General features: G+C 51.6%; 2 protein-coding genes across 6 annotated transcripts in view; one reads left to right on the top strand and one right to left on the bottom strand.

The window, feature by feature from the left end:
• The window catches only part of CSNK2A2 (casein kinase 2 alpha 2), a 162132-nt gene that overhangs the window by 21638 nt on the left and 121334 nt on the right, over positions 1-19160 (top strand). The gene's annotated exons all lie outside the window — the stretch shown is intronic.
• The window catches only part of NDRG4 (NDRG family member 4), a 70425-nt gene that overhangs the window by 16766 nt on the left and 34499 nt on the right, over positions 1-19160 (bottom strand). For all 5 annotated transcript variants that reach the window (XM_063140883.1, XM_063140881.1, XM_063140882.1 and 2 more), the window contains 7 exons: positions 18725-18830; positions 13311-13431; positions 12160-12222; positions 11145-11203; positions 8229-8317; positions 1398-1454; positions 458-561 (listed from right to left, as the gene is read on the bottom strand). In XM_063140883.1, coding sequence (XP_062996953.1) covers positions 458-561; positions 1398-1454; positions 8229-8317; positions 11145-11203; positions 12160-12222; positions 13311-13431; positions 18725-18830 — 599 coding nt within the window. The remainder of the gene's footprint in view (positions 1-457; positions 562-1397; positions 1455-8228; positions 8318-11144; positions 11204-12159; positions 12223-13310; positions 13432-18724; positions 18831-19160) is intronic.

Raw genomic sequence — 19160 nt, 5'->3', positions numbered from 1 at the left:
GGCACAACATGAGACAGGTAATAGGACCAGGGGCAGTTAGCACCACAGCCAGCACCATGGCCCAGGGCTTGGAGTGAGGTCAGGGCCATGGAGAGCAGCCCTGCAGCTACAGTACCAACAACGTACCCCAGCACTGGAAGGATTTAAAGCTCAGCCAGGAGGAGTATCCTTCTGGGAACTCCCCTTCCTCAACAGCTCTGGGTAACAGCTCTGTCAGTGCTGTCGCATTGACGAGCTATCTAGATGCCAGAAGAAATTCCTATTCTCTGGAAACTACAGAAGGGGAGGGGTAAGTTTGGAACTCAACCCAATTCCTCCCTCTTACTTTCTGGAATGGGCATCACCCTGACTAAAAGCTGGCAATAGTATTGGCAACCAAAATTCAAAAAATGGGGTGGGAAGAGGCTGGCAGTAGCCACCAGTTTGGAGGAAGGCATTATCCAGGAGACGCACTTACCTGTTGTACATGTTCCAGAAGAGCTGCAAGTTGAACTGGTTCACCATACTCCCAATCTGCTGCCGGTAGCTTTGCACCAGCTCAGTGTTGCTCACTAGCTCCTCCTGCAGGTGTGGAAATGGGTGGCAGTCAGAGAGCCACTGAAGCCTAGAGCCCTCTGGGTTTCCCATTAGCCTTAGTCAGAATGGCCAGTGGTGAGGGACGATGGGAGGTGTAGGCCCAAACATCTGGAGAGCCACCCCTGGCCTACAGTGTGCGCTTGAATGGCCTGAGCTGGAGGAGGAGCCACCGCACAAACCCCGCCCCTTCAGAGAGCAGAGCCACCTCTTGAGGGTGCCTGGGACTGCAAACTCCGCCCCTTCCTTTCTTCCCTCTGCTGAGCAGCTTTAGCATGGCCACCTCTGGTGCCCGGCCAGAAAGGGGCGCAGCGGACATGCAGTTTGTCACTCATTCCCCACCACCACCACCACCCACACACTCCCACCATGGCTGCTGGATTCCACCTTTTGAGGAAACCGGCAGAGGGCTCTTAAAGCAGAGGTGGCAGCAGGCACACTTGGCCCAGGTACCTCTGGTCTTCCTCTCGCAGGAGTCTCTCTCATGTTCTACCTGCTCTAAAGGGTGATGTTTCGGTGGCTTGCAATGCCCTGACCAACCAGGTGGGAAGCTGCTTCCCATGAAGGCCTGGTCAGGATGGAGTAACCTCCACCCACGTGGTTGCCTCCGAAGTGTGAATCAGGCTGGCGTTTCCTCCTAAGGGGGGTCCTGCAATCCTGCTTTGGAGCATCAACGCGGCTTCTGACTCTGACAAACACAACCGTGGAAGGAGCGGAGACTCATTCTGTACAGGCGATCCGGAAGGGGCAGTAAAGCAGCATCTGGAACGGAGATGGTGCCCCTTCCCACCCGGTCCCTCGCCCTGCTACTTTGAGTGCCTTACCTGGCTGAACAGGTGAGACAGCACCGTGTCGGGTAAAGTGCTGGTCAGGCCAGAGAGCTGGGGGTGAAAACAAGAGCATAAGAATAAAGGCTCGCCTTGCTAGAGCAGACCAACACGCCAGCAGCCCTATGCCGGTTGACTCAGAAATAAGCCTCCCTCGCTGGATTCTACTCCTGAGTAAATGGACATTGGTCTGCCATTCAAGCCAGCTTATTTCCAGAAGCCCTCAAGCAGCTCAGGCACACCACGGCTGCCTCTGTTTTCAGCATCCCCCAACATCTGGTTCTCAGACGTAACCGGCCTCTAAACACTGTGGTTCCAATAATGTTCTGTGGCAAACAGCTGTTGACAGGGATCTTCTCCATTACCTCCTCTAGACGTGCTGGGCTGCAACTCCCATCATCCTCAGCCAGCCTAGCCATCAGCTCACTATTCTATGACTGTCAGCTGATCCTAAAGGCAGTGGGTGTTATGACATGTGCTGCTGCTGCTGCCTGCTCTGTGTGTGTGTGTGTGTGTGTGTGTGTGTGTGTGTGTGTGTGTGTGTGTCACACACAGATGCCTACATTTTGGGACTCTCCTCGGGGATGTTGTTCTGTCGTGCTGAGGCCCTGCACTTCCAAATTTACCACTACACTACGGATAGTATCTACCTCACAGTGAGGCATGTGTGGTTTATTTTGAGAGGCCTGGGAGCTTTAATTGCCCCACATGTGCTCCAAGTGGTGCTGGAGTGACCCTACCTGCACACGACGAACATCATCTTAGCCCCTCCTCCGAGGGAGGTTCGGAGGAAGGAAACAAGGGAGAGGGCCTTCTCAGCGGTGGCCCCAATGGCGGAATGCTCTCCCCAGTGAGGTCTGCACCAACATTGTCATCCTTTTAGTGCCAGGTTAAGACTTTCCTCTACTCCCAGGCCTGGGATTTTACTGCTGATTGTTTTAAATTGTTTTTGTATGTAAATTGTTTTGTAGTATGTTTTATATTGCATTTTAATCTTTTGTAAACCACCCAGAGAGCTTTGGCTAGAAATATAGTACATTTATTAGAAATTTAATAAATAAATAAAACAAATGTTTGCATACAAGCCCTCTTTACTCCATCTCCACGAATGGCAGTTTCAATGTGAGGTAAGACCCGAGGGGGCTGTGTGGGGACCCCACTTCTCCCTGCACCTGCTGTCTGGCCCAGCCCAGTCAAGTGACTCAGCCATTTGCGCTCTTGGCCATGGCGGCTTTAAAATGTGTGCTAATGCCCCCTGCCATCATAGCTGACTATCTGCAAAGGTCTACGTGTGTTTTAGATGAGATTTACTAAGCTCTCTTTTTAATTGCTTAGTTGCATACCTGCAATATGTTTTGCAATGTCATATAGGTCTTATTAATGGCCTTCGGCCTACAAATAAACGACCGACTGGCTTTTCTCCTCTTGGCTCTATGCCTGGGAGGCGCTGTGTGCCCAAGGGTGGACCTTCCTCCTCCTCCTCACGGGCTGTATAGCCTGCAAGATGCTCCTGAACCCAGCCCACCCCACCCCTGATGATTCCAGGGCAATCCAGCAGAGGGCAGCTTGCTCCATTTGGAATGAGCGGCTGTAGCAGTCCCTGGCCTGCTAGCCAAGAAAACTACTGCAAAACCAAGGAGCCCTTTAAAAAGATCCATGGTTTGCATTTATTTACTTATTTGTTTATTTTGTATCCCGAAAAATGGTGCTCAAGGCAGCTAACAAAACCCAGATTAACAAAATCTTAATTAAAACACAGCATAAAATCAAATACATGACGAACACAAAAGAAGAAGTGAGCACCAACTATTTCAAAGCCTCTTCAGAGCAGACCCACTTACATGCTAAAGGCCAGCCTGCCAGCAGAAGAAACAACAACAGAGAGTGGCCCAGTCTACCCTCTCTTGGTAGGGAGCTCCAGAGCCTGGGAGCAGCCACCGAGAAGGCCCTCTCACATCCCCACCAAATATAGCTCTGATGGCAGTGGGGATGACAGATCTTAAAACTAGACTTGGACGCTTTGACAGAGCCAGGAAAAAGGAAATTCTTGCCATATAATATAGGTTAACACTATAACTCCTGACAACATACCAGTTAAAAATAATGCATTCAAACACATTAATTTGATAACCAAGCATTATCAACAGACACAGGAATCATAGAATAACAGAGTTGGAAGGGACCTACAAGGCCATCGAGTCCAACCCCCTGCTCAATGCAGGAATCCACCCTAAAGCATCTCTGACAGATGCTTGTCCAGCTGCCTCTTGAAGGCCTCTAGTGTGGGACAGCCTACCACCTCCCTAGGTAACTGATTCCATTGTCATACTGCTCTAACAGTCAGGAGTTTTTCCTGATGTCCAGCTGGAATCTGGCTTCCTTTAACTTGAGCCCATGATTCCATGTCCTGCACTCTGGGATGATCGAGAAGAGATCCTGGCCCTCCTCTGTGTGACAACCTTTTAAGTATTTGAAGAGTGCTATCATGTCTCCCCTCAATCTTCTCTTCTCCAGGCTAAACACGCCCAGTTCTTTCAGTCTCTCTTCATACGGCTTTGTTTCCAGACCCCTGATCATGAACACGCTCCAGCTTATCTGCGTCCTTCTTGAATTGTGGAGCCCAGAACTGGACACAATACTCTAGATGAGGCCTAACCAGGGCCGAATAGAGAGGAACCAGTACCTCACGTGATTTGGAAGCTATACTTCTATTAATGCAGCCCAAAATAGCATTTGCCTTTCTTGCAGCCATATCGCACCGTTGGCTCATATTCAGCTTGCGATCTACAATTCCAAGATCCTTCTCGTTTGTAGTATTGCTGAGCCAAGTGTCCCCCATCTTGTAACTGTGCATTTGGTTTCTATTTCCTAAATGTAGAACTTGGCATTTATCCCTATTAAATTTCATTCTGTTGTTTTCAGCCCAGCACTCCAGCCTATCAAGATGACTTTGAAGTTTGTTTCTGTCTTCCAGGGTATTAGCTATCCCACCCAATTTGGTGTCATCTGCAAATTTGATCAGCGTTCCCTGCACCTCCTCGCCCAAATCATTAATAAAAATATTAAAGAGCACTAGGCCCAGGACTGAGCCCTGCGGTACCCCACTCGTTGCCTCTCCCTAGTTTGAAAAGGTTCCATTGATAAGTACTCTTTGAGTCCGATTCTGTAGCCAACTGTGAATCCACCTAATAGTTGTTCCAAGCTTTGCTGAAGTCAAGATATATGACGTCCACAGCATTCCCACGGTCAACAAGGGAGGTTACCCGATCAAAAAATGAGATCAAATTTGTCTGACAGGACTTGTTCCTGACAAATCCATGTTGGCTTCTAGTGATCACCGCACTGATTTCAAGGTGATTACAGATTGACTTCTTTATAATCTGCTCCAGAATTTTCCCAGGGATGGAAGTCAGACTGACTGGTCTGTAGTTCCCAGGTTCCTCCTTTTTGCCCTTTTTGAAGATAGGGACAACGTTAGCCCTCCTCCAGTCATCTGGCACCTCACTCGTCTTCCATGATTTTGCAAAGATAATAGACAAAGGTTCTGAGAGTTCTTCCGCTAGCTCCTTCATTACTCTAGGATGCAGTTCATTGGGCCCTGGAGATTTGAACTCATTCAAGGAAATTAGGTGTTCTTTGACCATTTGTTTATCAATCTCAAACTGCAATCCTGCCCCCTCAACTTCTGCTTCATTTTCTCCAGAGGGGTCATAGACCTGCTTTTGGGAGAAGACTGAGGCAAAGTAGGAATTGAGCACTTCAGCCTTTTCTTTGTCATCTGTTATCAATTTCCTAGCCAGTCTCTGTGGCCAGCACAGCACCTCCAGAATCACCTTCATGCCCAACTCTCTGATTCTGCAGAGCACCCTTGGAAGCAAGGGCAGGGGCATAAAGGAGCCACGAAGGCCATGGGGTCTCAAGAGCATTGTTTCCTACAGCTTTTCAACATTTCTCGTCATGAACCAAGGAAGTCTTGCATTCTGCACTGTGCCAAACAGATCTATTTCCAGCAAGCCAAATTGATGAGTTTCTGCTGAAACATCTCCAGGTGAAGAATCCGCTTTGCCTCTTCCAACACTTTACAGCTGAGCCAGTCATACAGAAAGTTGGATTTCCCAACCAGATCCTCAGCTCTGGTTGAAGCCAGGTTCTTTCCCATCTAAGTCACTATTACACACTCTGATCCCATGCCGCCCTGTCTATCTGCATATGCTTTTGCAGCTACATTGTCTGTCTTCCCGAGAACATGGGAGGTCCTTGTACGTCGTCTTGGAATTCCAGGTGAGCCGCTTGACAGCCCTCCATTCCGGAAGAACTGGAAGAGTTCCAGTTCCACTCTTCTTCACCTCTGTCACTGACCAGGTCCCCTGAGTCACATGGCAAAAGCCCCCCCCCCCCAACTGAACAGGCTGATATCTATGGCGAAAATGACTCTGTTGGGATTCACCAGTGACATTCCACATGACAGCTGGGGGGCAGGAGGGGGGGAGCCAGCATAGTAGTGGCGGCTGCATGGCTGCTGGTCTTGATGTGCTCTATGAGCCTGGAAGGAGCAAAGTAAGCATTGCAGGGGGTCGAGTGTGGAAACAGGACCAGTTGACCATCTCCTGGCAGGACACTATTAAACCCAAGAGCTGAGCCAGAGAGATCAGAGGCAGTCGCTTTGCCACCATCTGAAAGAGTTTGCTCTTCCTTTCCACTGTGAGAAACATCCTGTTCACACTGGTGTCCAAGATCACCCCAGTTGTTCCAGATGCCATCTTGGTTCTAAGGAGCTCTTCTGTACATCCACAATGAAGCCAGGCGCCTGAAGGCAGTCCAAAGCAGTCTGAACATCCTTGATTCCCTTCTCTTTGGTCACAGATCAGACGAGTAGGGATACAGATAAATTCCCACCTGTCTCAGGTAAGTCACTAATTATGCCAGAATTTTTCTAAATACCTGAAGTGCAGACTTCAGCCCAAAGGACATTGCCTTGTACTGGTAGTGTTTGCAAACCAAAGGAACTTCTGATTAGCACATTTAAACAGCATATAAACAGCCTTTAAAGAGAATCTATTGATCCAAGAAAGTCATCTTCAGTCAGACTGGCTACTATTGACTTCGTGGTTTCCATCTTAAAGTGTCATTTCCGGATTATTCTGTTCCACTATTTTAATCCAAAATGGTTCTGACGAAAAATTGGAATAGATCCCCAATCTTTCCTGTTTGAGTAGATCCAGTCTTAGAGATCCAACAGGTGCTGGGTGGCTGTTTGGAACATGCAGTGGTTTGTGGGATTTTTGGACTTCAGAGTAATCCACAATTTGTTCCTGAGGTGATGGGCCAACGCCACAGCAAAACCCTGAGAAACTGACGGCAAGGCCCAAGTGCCGGCCATTGTCACTGATAGGCAAACTGCAGAAGCCCTGCCCCCTCATGGCCCTCGGGAGTTGCAAGGAACAGCGTGGCTTCTTTCCTTTTCATTTCCTTTTCATTCGACATCGTGCTGGCTGGCTGAGGGCTGCTTCTTGTATGGCCTCCTTGCTGCGTGGCCACTTCGCCCGAGAACCCTCATGACCTGCCAGAGGGGCTGGAAAGCAGACTGAACTGGGGCCTCCTTCCTTGTCTTCCCCCTTGGGCCCAGCCCAGTCCTCACGGCCCCCTCTTTCCTCCTTGAGGACTAGGGCTTGCACCCACTTTAGGACCTCGGGATGGGCTCTGTCCCTGCTCAAACCTGGCCACGTGAGGGAGCGAGGGCAAGCATCATTGCTCACCCCCCCCACTGCCATGAGACCCTCCTCTAGTGCCATAAGGTCCCAACAGTCACAAGTGTGGGCAGCCATTTCTCCCGCACCGGCAGGACGCCTGGCCTCCATCCTTGTCCCAGCCAGTGGGGAGGGGGAGAGACGCATCCTTTGGCTCCTGTCTGCCTGCCCTGCAAGGAGAGGAGGCGGCAGGGCCCGCTGATTCCTGGCTGGCTCATGCCGCAGCGGCTTGGGCGTCAGTGCACAGCCTTGCAGCCAAAGAAAAAGGGTGCAGAAATGCACCCCACTGAGGCGCAACGGTGAAAGGGAGGAGCGCCAATCGCTGTGAAAGTAATGCTCCATCCTTCACAGCTAGCAGACGAGCCCCCAGCCCTCCCTAGTCCATGCGGAGAAGGAAAGAGAGGGGAGCGGAGAAGAGCAGAGCCAGCAATGAAAAGGAAAGGAGAAAAGATGCGCTGTGCAGGGCTCACCTGGTTGTGTGGTCAGTAATCAGGACAGGTCTGGAGAATGGGGGCATCCCTCCCCTAGAGAAGGTGGCAAGGAGACGGCCCTGCCTACTGAGGGCAGAGGAGAGACTATCCAGAGACTAAAGGATTAGGGATGCCCTCTGGGAGTCCTGGGGAACGTGTGGGCAGCTGACGTCAGAACTTTAAAGTCCAGAAGGGAGTCTAGAGATGGGACAGGGACATGGTCAGGCCACTGGTAGGTCACTTCCCAGGCTCTACACTCCTGCTCCTCCACACTCATTGACCTCAGTGCGTTCCAGTTTTCCTTCCCAGTCCCTAAAAAACAACCCCCCCCACCCCAAATGGTGCAAACAAAAGCAAAGTATAATTTTTATGTAATTTTTTTCTACCCTGGGATATTTTGGGCAGAAATTCTAGATGCCAGTTATTGAACACCAAACCTGACCTCAGACCCCATTTTGCCTGGTTTGCTGCTGTGAAGCAGAGCTGCTCTGCGCTCAAGGGAGCACGTCATTGGCCTCAGCTCTCCCTCTGCCCCTGGTGGCAACATGGCCGGCTGAGCACCACCGGGAGCCTGACCAGCCTGGACATGCCGCAGTAGCCGTGGTGCTCACCTTGGTGGCTGCCCAGTCGATCCATCCTTTGCCATTTGGGTCAACGTTGATCAAAACAAGACCTTCAACCAGATCTGGGAAGATGAGCTGTAGCAAGAAAGAGAGTCCAGTAGAGATGATTATTCTGGCTCCCAGGTGTATCAGCTGGGGCAGAGAAGCAATGAGTAAGCCTCCAAGTGCTCCTCCAAAGGCAAATGCTTCACTCTGGGGATCTAATAGTACAGAAACCCTGAATGGATCACCTCCAACACTGCCAAAAGAAAGCAACCTGCCCCCAAAGCAGCCACAGTTTGGGGACGCTCCAAGCACCACCCCTCCAAAGGGAATTGGGTGGGCGGGCGGGCGGGCGGGCTGGCTGGCTGGGTGAGCTTCTTCTGTGCAAGGCCCTGAGCTGCCACTCAGAGTTCATCCCAGCCGTGCATCTGCAGGAATCGACTCCTGTGACTTTGCTGGATTTACTATCCAGGCCCACCTCTTCTTATTGCAACAGCATTTTAAGTCTGGCACAACTTCTGAAAGCACTTAAGCAGGTAGAATGAGACCCTGCTTCAGCCTCCCCCAACCTGAGTGGGTCTGCAACCTCCATCACTCCAATGGCCAATGTTAGCTGGGAATGATGAGAGTTGCAGTCCAGCACATCTGGAGGCATTAGATTGGTGAACGATGCCCTGTGTTCTTGGCACACTTTAGCCGTTGTTTTCTCTGCAATAGGCTGGAGGAATCCCACTGCATGCTCACCTTTTAATGCTCAGCTGGCAATCCATTTCTACCCTCCCTTGGATCAGGGCCCAGTCCCTGGAAGAGGAAAACTAATTCTGGAGGGGGAATTCTAGCTGGCCTATTCCAGGTCCCCCCTCCTGTTGGATTCCTGAACCAACCTGGGAAATTGGAAGGGAGCTGAGGCAGAGGGCGGGCTTTGCACTATCAAGGAGACAAAGCCCTGCAGGATCCGGTGCAAACACCCACTCTCTCCTTCCTAGAGGTATGAAGGCTTGCAGGAAGAAAATGGGGGTGGGAAATCTTCTTGTTTTTTCCAAGGATTTTTGGGAGATGGGGAGAAACATTCTCCCCGCTGAATTTTTCTGTTTTTTCTTTCTTTCTATTTCTCTTCCCTGTTTTTCCTGCGCCCCCCCCCCCCGCCATGTCTTCTGTTATTTTCCCCAAGCCTTTCCCTCTTTCTCCCCTTGAGAATCCCTGGATCTTTTTATACCAAGAGTTGGTTGATTCACACCCTGCACGAGGGTTGCCCAGGCTCAGGAAGTGTGTGGTCAGCCAAGCAGGCAGCCGTGAGATGAGCGTGGCAACCCCGGCACAGCTAGTGCACCATTGAGGGAGAGCCTGTTTAGCTGGCATAGACAGCCCAGGAGACTGGCAGGAGGCCCAGAGGATTCCTGGCACTGCAGCTCTTGTTCCAGGGGCTGAAGCTGCGCTCAGCTGTGCAGTCAATGTGCTCAATGGCACAGGCAGAAAACTAATGTCAACGATGGCATCCATGTCTTCATGGAATTGCAAGCCGGGAAAGGGGGATACTTAACGCTCACATTGTGGGGTTACGTGGGACGGCGGGGGCGGGGGAGGGCATTCATGCCTTGCAGACAGTCTCTTTGCATCAGCCGCTGTGGACAGGCTGTCCTGCAAATACACTTGGCCTCCTCTGATACAGGATCTAACTACTTTCCTAGCATGAAAAGTTTTGAAATTCTGAAATTTATAATTTGAAAGCGAGATGTTTGCTATCTGAAGGCACACAATACAATGGTTGCTCATTATTATTATTATTATTATTATTATTATTATTATTATTTATTTATTTATATAGCACCATCAATGTACATGGTGCTGTACAGAGTAAAACAGTAAATAGCAAGACTCTGCCGCATAGGCTTACAATCTAATAAAATCATAGTAAAACAATAAGGAGGGGAAGAGAATGCAAACAGGCACAGGGTAGGGTAAGCAGGCACAGGGTAGGGTAAAACTAACAGTATAAAGTCTGCACAACATCAAGTTTTAAAAGCTTTAGGAAAAAGAAAAGTTTTTAGTTGAGCTTTAAAAGCTGCGATTGAACTTGTAGTTCTCAAATGTTCTGGAAGAGCGTTCCAGGCGTAAGGGGCAGCAGAAGAAAATGGACGGAGCCGAGCAAGGGAAGTAGAGGCCCTTGGGCAGGCGAGAAACATGGCATCAGAGGAGCGAAGAGCACGAGCGGGGCAATAGTGTGAGATGAGAGAGGAGAGATAGGAAGGAGCTAGACCGTGAAAAGCTTTGAAGGTTAACAGGAGAAGTTTATATTGGTTTCTAGTTGTGGGGTGAGAGGGGAGGAAGGTGCTTTTGACTACTCATACAATGCAGGCTTACAAATTTTAAAACTAATCTTAATTGACATTAGTGGTAGTGACTACAAATCTAGGCGATAAAGGGTGTTATTTTGTCCTGAATTAATGCAAGATACACATTATTGTACATAGCATAAATATGCAAATAGATGTTTAGGGAAGAAGGAGCGTGTGCAAGGACAGCAGATATCAGTTTCCTGCCCCTGGTTTGCACCCCCTGGCTGACTTTTTCCAACTTACTTCACTTTACTGCTGACTGTGCAGTTAGAACAAGGAAGCCATGATCCATCCACAGTAAATTTAGGGAGCAAGCGTGGCCCTAGAGCTACAAGCCTATGCACAATTACATTTCCTATGGACATAGTGGGGTTTACTACCAAGTAAACATGCATCAGATTGGCCTGCAAGGTTCCTGCCCTGGAAAATGCCCCAAACAGTGCTGTGGGCTGCTGTTCATTTCCTTCCTAAGGCATGCTGTGCAATTAATAAAAGCAGATTAATAACTTGGTTAGGATCTAGTTCACACACACACACACACACACACACACACACCAGGTTTCACAAGGCTGGGGGTCACTTACAGCAAATTTAGCGAGGACGTAGGCACCTGCTCCCACTCCAATTCCAATCACGTACTTGAACCTAAGAAAAGAAAACCCATCAGCGGCTCCGTTGCAAACGCCCCCTTTTGTCCCCCTCCCATTTTGTTGCCCCATCTCCAACCCTCACTTGCTCGGCTTGTGGGTCAACTTGAAGTCTGCTGAATTCCTTCATCACAGAATGTGTACAATACGAACGCAAGACTCTTCTCAAGGGTCTTCAGGCAAGTGATCCGACTCATTAACCGGTCCTAAAGCACTCCTCAGCCATGCCTTCATCAGAATAGTTCTAACTGTTTGGTTATTACATTTGTATCCCACCTTTCTCCAAGGAGCTCAGGTACACCCCCCTCCTCCATTTTACCTTTACAACAATCAGGTGAGGCAGGTTAGCCTGAGAGAGAATGTGGCTGGCCCAAGGTCACCCAGGGAGATTCATGGCTGAGTGGAGATCTGAACCCAGATCTCCCTAGTCCTGATACAACATTCTAACCACTACATTACCCTGCCACGCCAACAGGGACCTCCATGGATGGCTGAACTGCTGGCCCATTTCAGCGACACTGTCTTATTCAGCAGCCAGCTCTGCACTTTGGGGAAACACCCACTTCCCCCCACAGGCCTCCAACTACTTCCAAGGAAGGAGATGCCACACTCACCTAAGTGCCATCTGAATTGCACTTAGAGACGCCTTCCCCAACCTGACACCTTCCAGATGTGTGGGACTACAACTCCCATCAGCCCCGGCCAGCTATGCTGCAGCAGTCATTACAGTCCCCCACATCTAGAGAGCACTAAATTGAAGAAGGCTGTCTTAGCGGGTGGAGGTTTCTGCCACCTGCTACATTTAAGACCACCACCACCACCGTTATGTGCTCTGTGGACTTCCACTCTGAGTGTCTTAGAGGAGGGCTCACAGTAAGACACGAGGGGCGAAGCTTCATGTCATTCCATGTCCCCCTCTCCCCTCCCCAAAACAGGAAGACATCCAAGGCTCACCCAAAGTGCTGGACCACACTGGGCAGCATGGCAGCCAACTGGTCCATGGAAGGGTACTGGTACCTGCGGAGACAGAGCAGGAGAGCAAGAACAGCGAGGTTTACCCCTGGTCCTCCTTGGATCAAGGAGCTCTGCGGGAGAGCCCTGGCGCCAGGGCAGTCCTCCACTCCCTCTTTCTCTGGGGAAGCCACAAATGTTCCCTTCTGAGCAACTTCGCATGCGGGTATCTGGCAATTGCTCTATTCTCTGCCCAGGCTCAGTAGCCGCCCTTGGGGAAGTCCAGACGATGTTTTGTCTGTGATTTGGGGCCATCTGACATGATTAAAAGCCCAGCCACATGGCGATGATCCGCTCTGTGACAGGCCTTGTCATGATGTGATGAGAAGGCCACCACACGAGGAGGCCTCACAATGCGCAAGCTGCCCATGAGAGTTGTGGCCACTCCACGATGAACAAGGCAAGAGTAACCAGAGGAAGCCCAGCAGCTTCCTTTTCGGCCAGGGCTGCAGGACCTTCCTCGGGCGGGGGTCTACACTGCTCTCCCACGGAGCCATGAGGAGGCTTTGCCTCCCTTCTCTGTGCTGGCAGGGGCCTGGATAGAGGGGTGACGCTGGTGCCGGGAGGGGTCCCTGATGCTGCCCAAGTCCCTGGCTTTGCACTGCACCTGGCCCTATGGAAGCCACATGCTGCTCTTCCCCGCGCTGCCGGCAGCGTGCTCGCATCCGTGGGCTCCCAGGGACACCGTGCACCACGTGGAGCTCCGCTGCTGGGGCCACCAAGGGCAGCTGCTCTGCCCGGAGCTGGCAGAGGCTCTCTGCATCCCTGCAGTTTCCTCCAGAGGACAGAGCTTGGCCTCCAAGCCCAGACCCCTGGCTTAGGCCACACCAAGGTGGCTAGCTGCAGCGGAAGACGCAGGGCTCGGACAAGCCAATCGATTGACCATGTGGGCACGGCAAGGACAGGGCTGGTACCCAGGCTAGAAATGGCTCAGCAAGGACGACCCCCTCAGGCTGCCTCCCCCACGCCTCCCCCCACCCACTGGCCACACACACACAGATGCAGTTGTGCCCTCGGTGGTGCAGAGCCCCGGCCAGGCCTCTCCTGCAGACTCCCCCCACCTGGTGCCCACCCAGACGTGTCGGCCGACCTACCCCTGAGGGAACTGCGAGGCCCCGGCCTGCTGCCCCGGAGCGTCCACATGGCACACCACAAAGTGCTTGGTGATCTCCTGCATATCCTCAAAGTTGAAGAACGTGTTGAAACAAAGCTTGTCTGCAAAAGATCAAACAGGGCGAGGATTCAGGCCAAAGGGAGGCAGGGCAAGAACCTGCAATGCTGGCGGGGGGGCAAAGAGTGCGCCCCTGAGCGCCCCGTGCTGCTCCCTTTGCAACCAGAGCGTGCTTTAAAATTGGCCACAGGTGGGCGAGAGGGGGAAGGGCAGGGAGTCCACCCCCCCCCCACACACCCATGCTCTTTCCACAATGCTCCTGAGACCCAGGTCCTGGGAATGCCAAGAGCCTCTGTTGCCTCCCCCCACCCCAGCCAGGCTTCCCAGCGTCAGGAGATGTGGCCTGCCCTCTCCCGCAGCATCCGTGATGCAGCCTGGATCTCTGCCTTCCTGCTGCTAACGGTGGTGGGGAAACAGCAGCCCCAGTCAGTCACTGTGGCAGGCAAGAGCCTCGGTGTTCCCTCCCTCGGTGCCCCAAACGGCTGGGATCCCTGAGAGGGGGTGGGGGGGCCTCGGCTTCATGAGTAACCCTGAATCAGCCAGGAGTGCTGCTTTCCTACTGCTAACGGCGGTGAGGAAGCAGGGTCCCAAGCAGGGTCATGTCGGGGGGAGAGGCTTTAGCTTGCCCCAGCAATCCCATCCCCACTGCGTGTGCATAGGGACGCACGTGTGTGTGTGTGTGTGTGTGTGTGTGTGCGCGCGCGCACACACACACACACACATGCATACAGCCTCCTAGCCAGCGCCACGTGCATCGCTCAGAACCTAAAAAGCTGCCCACCCCGGACTTAAATGTTCAGGAGCCCTGAAAAGCCCCAAGCAAGCCTTTTGCCTGAGCAAACTAGGCAATGCTGGCATGGCAACTGCATTTGCACTTCCCTGAAAACACCCCACGTCAATCTGAAAGCCACAAAGAAAGGGCAGCATTGAGAAAACCAGACTGCAGTGGCTTGCCAGTGATGTTTCCTGGGTTCTCTGCACAATGTGAAGGAAGACGGAGCAGCCATTCCGGAGCAAGTGGCTCGTGAGGAAGCGATCTCCATGGGCCAGCTCCACGCTCTGTCCCACGGCCATGGCCACGGCCCCGTCTGGCCTCTGCTGCTCTTCCCCTGCCTCCTTCCTCGCTGGCAGGTTGTGGCAGACCAGCCTGCAGGCCGTCCTTCCCCTCCCTGTTCTGCAGCGTATCAAGGTGACCTCCCTGGAACAGCAGCGGCTTTGCGTCCCTGACAGGCAATCACATGATCACCTGCTTGCCTGCCTCTCACCTCCACAAGCAGCCGCAACAGCAGCACAGCTGTGCCAAAGGCCCGAGGACAGGCCAAGCCTGAACCTTTCTGGGCTGTGGACAGCCCTGCTGCCTAGTTTGAAAGGCCAACGCTTCCCCTCTGCATCAGGGTGGAATGATTGATCAAGACCAAACGGACCCCGGGGAGGGAAACGCTCCTCTGTCTGAAAAGGACTTTTATGTGGCTGAGTCCCCATTTCAGGACAAGAAACCGCCTTCCTCTGGTCCCTTGAGATTTCTGTCAGTCCCCAAGGCTTGTGGGGCCTCTTAGGGCAAAAACAGACGTGGTGCAGAAAAGAGGTGATCAGATCCCGTGGATGTTATTGATGCACTTTTGCTTTTAAACAGCTGTGGTGTGGGTGGGCTGTGAAGAGTTTTATGGGGGAAGGGTCACCGGGAGAGGAGGCAGTGAAAGGTTCATCTCCTTTTCTCATCGTATGTTTACCCCCACAAGGAAAGGAAAGGAACCTCTCGTGCATGCACTTGAGTCATTGCTGACTCCTAGAGGGACACCTGCTTTCGTGGACGTTCTCTTGGCAGACTTTGTAGCGGGGTGGTTTGCCATTGCCTTCCCCAGTCGCGGTCACCTTTCCCCCAGCTAGCTGGGTACTCATTTTACTGACCTCGGAAGGATGGAAGGCTGAGTCGACCCGAGCCAGCTGCCTGAGAACCAGCTTCCGCTGAATCGAACTCAGGCCATGGGGAGAGTTTCGGCTGCAGAAACTGCAGCTTACCACTCTGCGCCACACGAGGCTCTATCCCCCCACAAGAGTCAACAGCATATTTGCTTTTTTAGCAGCCACATCACCCTGCTGGCTCATGTTCACCTTGTGATCCACAAAGACACCTAGACCCTTTTCACATGTCCTGCTGCTAAGACAGGTCTTCCCCATCCTGTACTTGTGCCTTTCATTCTTTGTACTTAATGCCAGACTCCATATTTGTCGCCGTTGAATTTCATTTCATTCCAGCCTGCCCAGATCATTTTGAATCTTGACTCCATCTTCTACAGTGTTAGCTACCCCACCCACCTTTGCATGCTCTGCAAATTTGATGCACATCCCCTCTACTTCATCCAAGTGATCTATTAAAATGTTGAACAATACAGGGCCTCAGACAGGGTATCATCATCCTGCCCACATTTTGCCATCTTGTCAACAAGGGAGACTTTGTCAAATGCTTTGCTGAAATCAAGATGCATTATGTCCACAGCATTCCCATAATCTATCAGGCTAGTCAAGTCTATTTTAAAAAGGAGAGCAAGTTGGCTTGGCGTGACTTATTATTGACAAACACATGCTGTATTCGAGACGCCACAGACTGGCCACTTAATAACCAGATGTAGAATTTCCCCGGGTGTTTCCATCAGGCTGACTGGTCTTCCTTTTCCTGGTTCTGCCTTTCTCTTCTTCTTGGAGACAGGGCACCCATTTGCCTGCCTCCAGTCTTCTGGCACCTAACCTGCTTCTCTAATTATTCTCCAAGAACACAAAGAAGGACTCTGAAAGAACATCTTCAAGCTCCTTTAGCCTCCCGGGATGGAGTTCATCTCATCTTTTGCCTTGATGGAAGTATTTCATTTAAAGCCTTTTTGATCAGGCTGACAATGCACCTGCCAAACCATTTCTTCCTAGTTGCCATGAAATGCACCCTAACGCCTGCTGGGAGCCCTTCATAGTGTCCTGGCCCCCAGGCCTCGAGCCTTTCAGCGTGCAGCAGAGGATTTGGATGAGGCACAGGCTACTTCCACACGGGTAGGGCAGAAGCGCCATCTCCCAGGCATCTCAGGCTACACAACCCAGGTGAGGGATTTCTCACAGTCCAGTCAGCTCCTCCAGCAGGGGCAGAGTTGCTCATGCTATAAGTCTTGTCAGCCTACACAAAGGTTCAGTTGGATTTAGCTCCGTGTTGAGAACATCCTCCTATGGTCCCAGTAGGGCAGGATCTCCACGATTGCTTTGAAACGGTTTATAACGGTAGTGACAACTGTTGGCGACCAGGACACACGCGCCACAGACCGTTTTCAAAGTGTTATATCCTGCTTGGTCTAGAGCGGGCCTAAGACAGAGGTCCATCTAGCAGGGCCTTCTTCCTGCCTCGATCCTGCTACTGGCTTCCTCTGTGAGCCTCGAGGGACCACAGAATGGGGCAATTAATAGAACAGGCGATGGTTCAAAAACCAAACCCTTTTCCAATGACACCATCTGTGTCGGCAGCTGTTCACTTCCACTACTCAGCTTTGTCCACCGTGCCCTGACCTTCGACAGGAAGGAGTGAAGAAAGCCCCACTGGTGCCCCTAAACCATCCACTTCCCTTTAGCAATCTATTCAAGGTTTCTTCTGGCTGTGTGATCCGTTCCTACATAGACCAGCAGGGGCAGATCTCAGACAGTCAGTCAGTCAGTCAGTGAGTTCGATGTGTCTCAGCAGCCTCTCCATCATCACACACCTTCTGAGCTGGCATGTCAGGTCTGCCCACAGCTCCCTCCATCCCTCTCAGTGGTGAGTCTCCGTTTGCCCCACACATGTCTTCTGCTTCTCCTCGGGGCTGGGGGGGGGGGGGCTGAGGTTGCCTCCTTCACCTTTTGAGGAGCCACAAGGCGGGGCTTCGCCTACAGATCGCCCTCTGTGGGAAGAGTCTGGTATTGGCTGAGTGGGTCCAACAGCCCAGGAGGGGTATCTTGCCCCCAATCTAAAAACGTTCCATCTACCCCAGATATACCAGAGTGTAGAGCAAGGAAGCGGCCCTGCAGAGGTTGCTGGGCTGCAACTCCCACCAGTCCTAGCAGCCAGTGGCGAGGGATGATGGGAGTTGCAGTCCAACAACACCTGGAGTGCCACGCAGTCCCCGTCCTTGGTGCGGAGGCATGCCGCCATCTTCACCCTCTCCTCTTCCAGGGGAGCTACTAGCTTGCCCTTGCTCTCCAGCCCCCAGCCAAACTGCTCCACTGGCCGATAGGTAAAAATGTAAACGTGGGGCAGATCTGAACCCAGATCTTACGCCTCTCATCTGTTCTGGCCCTCAGTTGGTCTCATCCATTTGCTTAGGGAGGCAGCCTTTGAAGGACGTACAAACCCACAGACAAACATTCAGCTTTAACTTAAAGAGAACTTTCCTTTAAACTGCTGGCTGGTCTAGTGAAATCCCCACACACACACTAATTCTACATTTCTGTTGCTTTCCAGTGGAGCTCTTCGCATGCACTGTGTGTGGTTCTTTCCTGTGGTAATTTCACGGGCACCCTGACAATCTCATCATCCTTTATTCATCAGCCCATGTTTTGTTTCCCTTTCATCTGTATTTTCTCTTAAGAAAGAAAATCAGTTCAGCTGGAAACAGTCAGATCAGAAGGGCAATTCTCCAAAGGTGCAGGTGTTCCTTTGCACTTTCATCCATAGGTGTGGGGGGGGGGGGAGAGGGAGCTTTAATGACTGCAGTGATGCTCATTGCCATATTGATGCGCCATCAATATGACTCGGCATAAGGGCAGAGCAAATTTCAAAGTAGCAAACTTGAGAATTTCAAAGTTCTGGAACTTCTGGGGGTTGGGGGAGGAGGTGGTGTGCACACAGGTGTATGGAACACCTGCACCCATGGTGATCACAACAGTGGTGTGGTTCGGATACAGCGGGTGGTGTTGGTGTTGCAATAAAGCAAATAACAGGAACCAATTTTAAATGCAGTTCCAGTAGCACCAAAAAATAAAATAAAATAAAATAGGAAAGCAAAGACATAATGCCAAAGAAGGCTCAAAGTCTGGAAGCCACCTCTGTTTCTTGGAGACCACATAAGATTAGGACCTTCTCTGTTGTCTCAAAAGACTGCGTAACTTTCCTGCAAAACGTTGCAGCCTCACTCAGCAGCCGGGACGTCACGCACTGAAGACGTTCCTGCTGACCACTGGCAGGTTAACTCTGCTCCTTTCTGGCACCAGAAGCACAAAGCCCAGGTTGTCAACGGGGAACATCTCACTTCCTGGGAAGGGGGATGAGACCAGCAGCACTATGTCAACCCCCACCCTCCCTGGCCAGAATTAAAGAGGCAAACTTACGATTGAGTCCCACATCGTGGTACGTCAGGAGGGCTGGGCGATTTCCCTTTGGAGACCCCCGAATGACCACATGCAGCAGCCCATATGGCGTCTCAATGTCGTGTTCCTGGAGGAGACACAGAGCAAATGCAGCAATATCAGTTCAGCGGGGGAGGGGGGAGAGAACCCAGGAAGTGGGAGGAAACAGCACCCCCTCTTTCGATGATTCCTCTTGGGCGATTTCCCAGGGAAAGATGCTGGTGCTTCTTTGTGGCACTGTGAGCATGTTCCCCCGCCCCTGCATGAGACCCCTAGAAGCCTGGAGCAGGGGTGACTCACCCGTCTTCTTCGCATGGCTCCCTGTCCCATGTAAAGCCACCACAGAGCAACAATGTCTCTCCCCTGCCATTTTTACTCTAGAGTAGGTACAGGAATCCCAATAAACATCCCCCCCACT

This window comes from Elgaria multicarinata, chromosome 14, assembly GCF_023053635.1.
Source record: "Elgaria multicarinata webbii isolate HBS135686 ecotype San Diego chromosome 14, rElgMul1.1.pri, whole genome shotgun sequence".
NCBI lineage: Eukaryota > Metazoa > Chordata > Lepidosauria > Squamata > Anguidae > Elgaria > Elgaria multicarinata.
The sequence above is the reverse complement of the archived record's forward strand: the minus strand, read 5'-3'. Positions and strand labels throughout refer to the sequence as shown.